This window comes from Pempheris klunzingeri, chromosome 20 (assembly GCF_042242105.1).
Source record: "Pempheris klunzingeri isolate RE-2024b chromosome 20, fPemKlu1.hap1, whole genome shotgun sequence".
Classification (NCBI taxonomy): Eukaryota; Metazoa; Chordata; class Actinopteri; order Acropomatiformes; family Pempheridae; genus Pempheris; species Pempheris klunzingeri.
The window spans coordinates 14,030,255-14,039,715 of NC_092031.1; the positions used below are offsets into that span (position 1 = coordinate 14,030,255).

A 9,461-nucleotide genomic window follows, 5' to 3' on the forward strand; every position below is an offset into this window, starting at 1 on the left:
TGGGCTCCCCAGATAAATAAATTATCATGGGAGCATTAAGAAACAGTGCAGAGCTTTTGTCTGCAGGCAGCAGCATATTTAAACACTATATGTTACACTGAACACAATATAATGAATATAAAGTGCAAAAATGTAAATTGTATATGTGTTCAGCTCCTTTGCTTGTCCTGCAATCAAAATGTTGCTCACATAAAAGTGCAAACGTGCAATCAGCAAAATGTATTTAAGCTATCAAACTATACTTATTAGGTAGAAATGTGCTCCCGTGAGAGTTAGATTACTTTATGCAATATTATTAATGATATATTAGTGTATGAGCAATATTTTAATGTTGTAGATGGTCAAAATGCAGCTAATTTACTTGATTTCCATTCGATTGGGCAAATTAATCTATAATAAAGCAACGCATTTGATAAGCTGTTTATATGTTTGTATGTAAAGTCTGCCTCTGCAAAATTACAAGTTACAAAGCTTTTATTTGCAAATAAATGACGAGGAGTAACACGTATAACACATCTTTATGAAACGTGGTATAACATAACACATAAAATGACAATACGTACAGGTGCTTCACAGAATTTCCCACCAGGGATAACACAACTAAAAGATAGACAATAATAGATTAAGCCTATTTATTTAGTTATATATTTATTTATTTATCTATTTATTTGCAGTCTAATACATATTCAAAATTCTAAGTGAAAAAATCTAAATTTAATTCAGCATTTGAGTTTGATAATGTAAAGAGTATAATAATAATAACAATAATAATAATACATTTACATAAAATAAATATAAAACAATCAAACAAGTATCAGAACAGCTTTGTTTATTACTTGGACCCAGGCTGGTTACTGTGTCGCTGCACTGACGGTCAGAGAAAAACCTTGATACTCCTTTTATCCAATGAAATCACCAAAACAATTCCTCGTGACAAGACTGAAAGTATAATTGGCCAATCAATCGTTTTCTCCCCTAAATGGGCGGCTCTGATTTGATTGACAGCTGTGACGTCAAATGAATCCAAGGCTTTATACGGTTCGACCAATAGAAACGCCGGAGTGGAGGGTTTGATATGTTGCCGCCAGCCAATCGTGACGCGCCTCAGAGTGACGCATCCACCCATCAGCTGTTTTTGTTTTGCTGTGTGAATATTGGAAGTTAATAACATAATAAGGACAGAGACGACCGATCAAAGTGAAACGTCTCATTAAGGAGGTGTTTATCTTTTGTCCCGTTCAGATTTGGGATAGTTGGTTCCCCCGGTGTGTGATGTGTGCCATCAAAGCCAGCCTGCCCGGACATTCCTCTCCCTGAAGAGTGTGAGCGTGGCGCTTGGAGTCGGGGAGCAGAGGAGGGGAAGCGGGTTCCGGCGGGGATCGACCCGACCCCGAGGCCTCCGACCTCGGCCAGCGAGAGCAGAGGGAATCTAGCGGATGATGGAGTCCCAGGACGCGCCGGACGGCCCCGTGGCGCCCCGAGGCTTCATCTGCGCCTCGTTTAACCAGGACACCACGTAAGCGACCTGCGGGCAGGGCCCAGCTTGAACTCAATCTCCATGATTCACCTGACTGTTGCATAATTGTTTTCAGTCGCATTTACATACTCTGGTGTACATTCTGTCACCAAGTAATAATGCCAACTGTCAGGCAGTTGTGTGTGAGCGTCCAAAATGAAACTACAAGCTTCTGTGTGCCTCATTAAAACTTCCAGATTAGTCTCCACCAGCTGAAAGTGAAGTAGGCCACTGTGTTAATCTTCAGCGCCTGTTGCACATTAAACTGGACAGTTAGTAACCAAACGTATGGCTGTTGTGCAATAACACACTGCTTAATACATTTTATTGAAAATTGGCCTATTCTGTAGTGTCTAATGTATGTTTCCTTCTTACCACCACTTTGATTCATGACACAAACTAACACAATACTACATGTTAACAACTAGCATTTAACAGTAAAAGCAAATGTGGCATTTTCTGAGATTGTAGTAATAGAAAGTGCTCACCCCTGTGCTGTAGGGGGTTATTACAGGGTACATTTTAACAGTCAAAATCCAGCAGAACTCGCTGACTTCTTAAATTACAGGTGTGTCGCCTTGCTTAAACATCTCCTGTGGCTCTGATTGTAGAACTAACCAGATGTCCAACCAGTCATCCGGGCCTTCCTATCTCTTTGTTATCATCTGCTTTTCAACCTCAGCCATGATAAGATAAGGCCAGATTCTTTAACAGATTTTAATGGAAGCTGCGTTGTCTAAACAAGATAAGACGGGCTGACAGAGTCATGTCAGGCCTCCGCAGATGAGGTAAAGACTGGATCTGACTTCTTAGTGCCACTACTACAGCATGGCTCATGGCTGCTCATACGAGTATATGATAGTCAAAGTGATCTCGTACTATTTCCATGATGGAAACAGTCATAGAGCCATAAACATTACTTGTTTTGTGCGGTACTACACCAGCTATTGTACATGTGTGCTTGCATGAATATTCCAATTCTTTTCAATTGTGAGCTATTCTAACTCAATCATTCACTAATATGTTATAGTAATAAATGACCAATAAAAACGAGTTTTCTGCGATTATTTTACTACAATAATAGACTTCATGTGTATCAAAATGTGGAAACTATGTTATAATTGTATGTGCGTGTGTGAATACAGGAAAAACAACACACCAGATGTCACGTGGAACAGTTTCAGGATCATTCTGAAACCACTGTAATTGGAAACTGGAATCACAGTGTCAGTACAGTATTTTTAACCTTAACAATAATGGATGTGGGAGCACCCTGGTAACTCACCTCGTAGAGCTTTTAACATAAAGGCTGAGTTCTTATTGCAATGGTCCAGGTTTGAATCAGGCTTGTGCCCTTTGCTGCAAGTCATCCACTCTCTCTTACCTCAGCCACTCACATATCTCTGTCCTATTCATGAAGCAGAAAATGCCAAAAAAAATCTTTAAAAATCAAAAACCACCAGGTGAATGTGGCTGTAAGATGGTCTGTGTTTGTGCTCTTATTGTAGGTCCCTGTCAGTGGGCACCAAGACTGGCTACCGTCTCTTCTCAGTCACTGCTGTGGACAAACTGGACTGCATCCATGAGGGAGGTACGAGGGACACTGTACTTTACTCTGCAGGAAGTATATAATGTCAAATGACAGCTACCCTGACTGCACAGCCACATCTAAAATTAGGCATGTTTTTGGGTTAATTTGTAAAGTCATACTTACAGTAAGTACAGTGAGACACACCCGTATCCCTCCCTAAGGTCACATAAGGAGTGAAGAGTGACAGAGGTCTACACTGTGCTCTTCGAGTTGTGGTCAGGTTCACCTTATTTATCAGCTCAGGAGGACAGCAACATGTTTGCTCTGCTGCATGCGAGGGTAAACACGGGAACACTCTATTCCTCAGTAGCAACAACGAAAGAGAAAGTTAAGAGTCAGTTTGAGGAAGTTTAATGTCAGTAATGTTCTCTTTGTCTGTGGACTGACAGTTTCTCTGATGACAGTAAACTTATTGTCATTTTAATGTCCAGTGCAAGAAACTGTACAGGAACTGACAACAGAGGAAGATGCTGTGTTTGCCTTTATGTATATACTGTACACATTTCCACTTCCAAGCTTCCACTGCTTTTCTAAATAAAATCATGCAAGGTGTTTCTCTTGTCTTTCCCAGTGGAGTGCACAGATGTTTATATAGTGGAGCGCCTGTTCTCCAGCAGTCTGGTGGTGGTGGTCAGTCTGTCCATGCCGCGGCGAATGAACGTCTACCACTTCAAGAAAGGTACAGAGATTTGTAACTACAGCTACTCCAACAACATCCTCTCCGTCAGGCTCAACAGACAGGTAAGAACAGGAAGTAGATCCTCCCACGCCCGTTGTCGCTCCTGGTTTGTGCTATCATATGTATATATGTGTTTTGTCTTGTTTGCCACTGTCACAACAGCGGCTGGTCGTGTGCCTGGAGGAGTCAATCTACATCCACAATATCAAAGACATGAAACTACTCAAGACCCTGCTGAACACACCCACCAACCCCTCAGGTACACTCAGGCTCTTACACAGACATCTGTTAATAAAGCGCATATAAACAGTGTGTGTATTGATTCCCACTGACGTCATGTATAAGTAGCAGCAGGTATGAGAATAGTGCAAATGCGATGTATTGCAGTATGGTAGAATAGTATAATATGGAATGGATAAATGTGTGCAAGATACAAACAAGTACAATTATACCATCAACCATAACTACTGGTATAGTAATAATAATATACTATATTATGACAATATTAATAATAAAGATAATAATAATGATATTGACAGTCCTAATAACAACCATATCATAACATCTATCTAAAGTTTGCTAACATTAGGCACCAGAAGCCACTGGTCATACCAGACCAAGACAGGCCGTAGCAGTATAACCACCATTTGTATGGAATTGAGGAAAAAGTGGAGTTTTCTGGAGTTTTCATTGGTCCAGCAAGAAAATAGTCCCAGACAGATGATAATAATGTAGCTCAAGATTGGTCCAATAGTTGTGTGGAAGAAAAAAAGACAGGAGAATGCCCTAAATGATCTCCTGTACTTGTAGGTCTTTGCGCTCTCTCTGTCAACCACAGTAACTCCTACCTGGCCTACCCTGGCAGCGCCACCATTGGAGAGATCACAGTCTACGATGCCAACAACCTGGTGAGGCTGTATTCAGCTCTAAAATAGCAACAAAGGAAAAATTTGCATCTGTTGTCATGTCTCCTGAAAACTCCACAGGGACACGCAGCCCAGTGTTGGTGCTGATGTAATTAGAAAGCACTTGTTTGCCCTTTTAGAGCACTCTGACGCTGATCCAAGCCCATGACAGTCCCCTGGCAGCCATCACCTTCAACGCCTCTGGCAGCAAACTGGCCAGCGCTTCGGAGAAGGTGAGGACCCGATTCCCTTTTCTCCTTCTGCTTCATGATCCACCAGCCTCCGACTGACCAATCTCTCCTCCACAGGGCACCGTTATCAGAGTCTTCAGCGTTCCCGAAGGACAGAGACTGTTTGAATTCCGCAGAGGGATGAAGAGGTTAGCCCTCATGTTTTCATGTAGTTCAATCAGAGGAGTATTAACGAGCAAACTGTGGACAGACAGTGGACAAGATGATTTGTGGTGGTTCTATGCCAGAGACTAAACAAAGGGTTTGTGGCAGGAAGGCTGCCAGTTCAAGTGATCCTATTACACAGCAGTTAGTGTTTAGGTGAATAAGACATTTTACTCCTGCTGCTCAGTGGCCAACGATAGCTGGTTGTAGATGCACCGTGTCAAGGACAGAGTGTCAGTAATTAAGACAACAGGGTGAGTGGCTGAATAGTGGAAACATTAGACTCACTGGAGAGGCTGGTTTCACATACAATGTTTTAGCGCTCACAGTGGGCTCAGGTTTAACCTAAAGACATGGATAAAACACTATATTTGGGTTAAACATTTCAAAAATATCTATTGTGTCAGACACGCTTATATTTTTGGTTTTGTCCCATTCTACCTGTTTTCCATCAGATATGTCAGCATCAGTTCATTGTCCTTCAGTGCGGATGCTCAGTTCCTGTGTGCCTCCAGCAACACTGAGACTGTCCATATCTTTAAACTGGAGCAGCACAGCCCCAGGTAAACACACACACACACACACACACACACACACACACACACACACACACACACACACACACACACACACACACACACACACACACACACACACACACACACACACACACACACACACACACACACACACACAGTTTCTACATGATGAATTAAGTCAGTGATTTGAATTCAGTGACTTACCACCTTAGAAACACGTTGTTAATTGTATAATAACAGTAAATCGTGGTAGTGTGTGCACCTTGACACTTTCATCCAGATCAAAATAAACTGTTACTCTCTGTCATGAGAGTTTTTTTTTCTATCTCTGGTAAAATGTTTTCCTTTTGAGGATTAACAGTACATTACATTCATTTGGCAGATGCTTTTGTCCAAAATGCTTACAACAAGAGATGATTTCTCTGTATTACACATATTTCCCTATGGAATGCAGTACTGTTCACACAGAAAAACCAGCATCCTTTGCTGTATTTATGATATAAAGCAACCTCATAGTGTTCCTATGAAATTAAAGTGGCTTATGATGTAAAATTCAACTTACTGAAAAAATCTGAATGTCTCCAGTAATGATTTATTAACATTAACAGTAACAAATCATTGTTAAAAAAAAAAAAAATGACCCATCTTGTTTCCTACCAGTCAAGAGGAGGAGTCCCCCACATGGTCAGCATATGTGGGCAAAATGTTCACAGCAGCCAGCACCTACTTGCCCGCGCAGGTGTCCGACATGATGCATCAGGACAGAGCTTTCGCCACAGTGCGACTCAACATGTTCGGCCTGAGGAACATCTGTGCCCTGGCTACGTAAGGCAGACTGAGAGAGAGCGAGAGAGAGAGAGAGAGAGGGGTGTTTTTAAGAGGTGTGTTCATGGTTCACTCACATCTTGTGTGTGTTTTGTGTGTCAGGATCCAAAAGCTCCCTCGCCTGCTGGTGGCGTCCTCAGACGGGTATCTCTACATTTACAATGTGGATCCGCAGGATGGAGGCGAGTGCGTCCTGGTCCAAAAACACAGGTATGTGTGTATTAATCAGAATCAGAATTCCTTTAATAATCCCCAGGGGGAAATTGCTTTTTGTTACACACTTGTTACACAATAATGGACGGCATGATGCATATATGTCTGTGTATAATAAGCATGCCCTGAATTAAAAGGTATAGTGAATTTGTTTGATTTGAACAAACTTGGGGATTTGAAAGTTATATTGGCACTACAACAAAATCAGTGAACTGCAAACTGTAACAAATACAAATTAAATGTACGTGAACTGCTGGATTTCAATTCCCAGAGCTTTTTTAACATGACAATTAAAATACTGAAAGTACTAAAAGCAAGTAAGATTGTCGTTAACCTGAAGTCTTTGTCTACACTTAATTTGTTAATTTAGCATAATCTATAATACTTATAATCACATATTTATTGACACTAAGGATCAAATTTTAACAAATAAGTCAAATTTGTCTTAATTAGTGAGGATTGGACTCTGTGCTGAGTGGTAATCCATTTTGTCACAGGAGTTTACAGTATAATATTGGTTCATGCTTAATTATCACATTGAGTTGGCTGTTAGGATGTTGTTAAGTCTTTGTCTGCCTGGTTGTTGCAGGCTGTTTGACTCCAGCGAGGAGCAGGTGGAAGAGAATGAGGAGAAAACAGAGGATGTGTCTCCCCAACCAGCCAGCCAATCATACGCTGCCACTGTGGCTCTCCCTTCAACCCCTCCCTCCTCCACCGCTCTCATGGGTACTGTATCATAAACTGATGAAAAGTTTTCAAAGATTGAACCCTGGCTTTTTTTAACTGGATACTTAGCAGTTGCTGCTCAAATTTCACTGCAGGCTACATACTTTTTAACTATGGCGTCCAGTGTTGTTACACAATTCTTAAGCATGAAGCTCCTTTGCTTAAAATTCAAACATTTCATATGCAAATAATATTACAAATACTTGATGTAAAGAAGCATCAATGCAGGAAAAATGTACTTTGGTAAAGCATGTTTTACAATATAATTTGTCTGGAAGTAAAAGTAATTAACCTTTGTTTATTTAAACAAATTAAAGCCACTAATACAATTTTAGAATATGTTACAGTAGTGTGAAGGACACCTCCTTGTACAAATGGTACTGGGATATTTAATTGTCTAAGGGTTGGAAGTTAAGGGCAATGCTTTAAAATGTCTTAATTTTAGCAGTAACAAAAACACTATGTTGATTATCAGCTCGTGTAAACTTTGAAGTACCCAAAGCACCTATGAAGTCAGCTTTCATAGCCCAACCTGAGCTAACTTCTGAGCTCAAACTGCAGTACAAATTAGCACATCCTTTCCAAAGCGTATGTAAATGCAGACAAGGTTTGCTATCAGCAGTGAAACCTTCTTTTCCTCCTCCTTTCTGTTCCCAGGTTACTCTGAGGATGGCGGAGCCCAGAAGGGCGAGGTCATCCCGGAGCACGAGTTTGCAGAGGGCCCCGTCTGTCTGGATGATGAGAATGAGTTCCCTCCAGTCGGCAACTAGAGTAACTGACCAAACCCTGTCCCGTGTCCATGAAACACCCGATCCCTGCATAACAATCAGAGGGAACTAAGCAGGGAAGGTGGACAAAAATACTCCTGTGTTGAAACATTGTGGCACCCCCCACCCTCCCACATGCGCCCCTGCTGGCGTTGGGTCAAATCTTGCCAGAATGTTACTTCCCAGTGTTTCTGTATTCCATGTCCCTCTCACTTTTTGTAAGGAAAAAAAAACATGAAAACAGTTTAAAAAAAAAAAAAAAAAAAAAAAGAGTGGAAGGTCCACTCATCATTAAAAACATTCACAATACTATTTCCTTCCTAAGACTTTCTAAGAGTCCACTGTTAACTCCCATATTACACCATAACTAACAGAAATAATGACTGAGCACAGTAAGAAACCCTGACAACGGTGACTGAATACCAAGGTAGGAGAGGAGACGACAGGCCGGTCTGGCCTGCAGCTGCTGTAGAGTACCCAGGTGCTCGATTCACAAAAATGCTTTTAACAGAGATGCTAAGAAGTTACCTGAAACATGCCAAGTGCAATTGGACAACAACGTGAAAACATTTGTCAAAATCTTAACATATCTTTACATGTCTGGAAGTCTATCATCAGTCAGGCGTCAAGAAATTGGGAGCCTATCCACGGGCATTAAACGTGTCACACCTCAAGAGAGACGAGCAGTAGTTCAGACGTTGTAAGTGTGATACACAATTTTACTGGTGATGCATGCAGTAAGCATTGTATGACTTGCAGATGCAGCCGTCATACTGATTATGGTAGCGATAGATGAGACTTAAAAACCTGCCGGGTCACAAATGCAACTTGGTTATACATCTGGATGGGTCGGCTCTGTGGGAGGAGCAGTCAATGGCTAAATGTGAACCACGTGATGGCGAGTTGGACATGACGAAGTCCTTGAATTTCAGTGATATTCTGAAGACCTTTATTTACTACATGATGCTGAATACAGTATGTTAACATGTGAGTCATAGTCATTTTTACTTTAATGTATTAAATATTCTTTTGCAAAATGTTTTAAGTATTACACATCGACGCATAGACATGCCATGCGTAAATATATATTAAGGATTTTTACTGTGTGTATAATGTATATATAACATTTATATATAGTACTGTTGTAATAAGTAACATGGTAATACCATTTGATTTGCCAAAAGGTGGCGCTGTTAGGACACCCTTATGCTGCATTGAGCTGTTCAATACTGGACATTTACACCAGAGACTCATTAAAGCTGAGAAGTGATTCAACATCTGCAGTGTTGTTTTGATTTAGTTTTT

At 40.9% G+C, this 9,461-nt stretch overlaps 1 protein-coding gene across 1 annotated transcript; it reads left to right on the forward strand.

Moving 5' to 3' along the window:
* The first annotated feature begins 1,115 nt into the window (after nucleotides 1-1,115).
* On the forward strand, nucleotides 1,116-9,431 carry LOC139219734 (WD repeat domain phosphoinositide-interacting protein 1-like). The gene is made up of 12 exons (XM_070851677.1): nucleotides 1,116-1,516; nucleotides 3,025-3,107; nucleotides 3,679-3,848; nucleotides 3,949-4,045; nucleotides 4,597-4,694; nucleotides 4,832-4,924; nucleotides 5,000-5,070; nucleotides 5,542-5,649; nucleotides 6,286-6,450; nucleotides 6,553-6,660; nucleotides 7,253-7,389; nucleotides 8,047-9,431. Exons 1-12 carry the CDS (start codon nucleotides 1,437-1,439, stop codon nucleotides 8,157-8,159), a joined length of 1,323 nt encoding a protein of 440 aa, XP_070707778.1. The 5' UTR covers nucleotides 1,116-1,436; the 3' UTR covers nucleotides 8,160-9,431.
* Nucleotides 9,432-9,461: the final 30 nt, after the last annotated feature.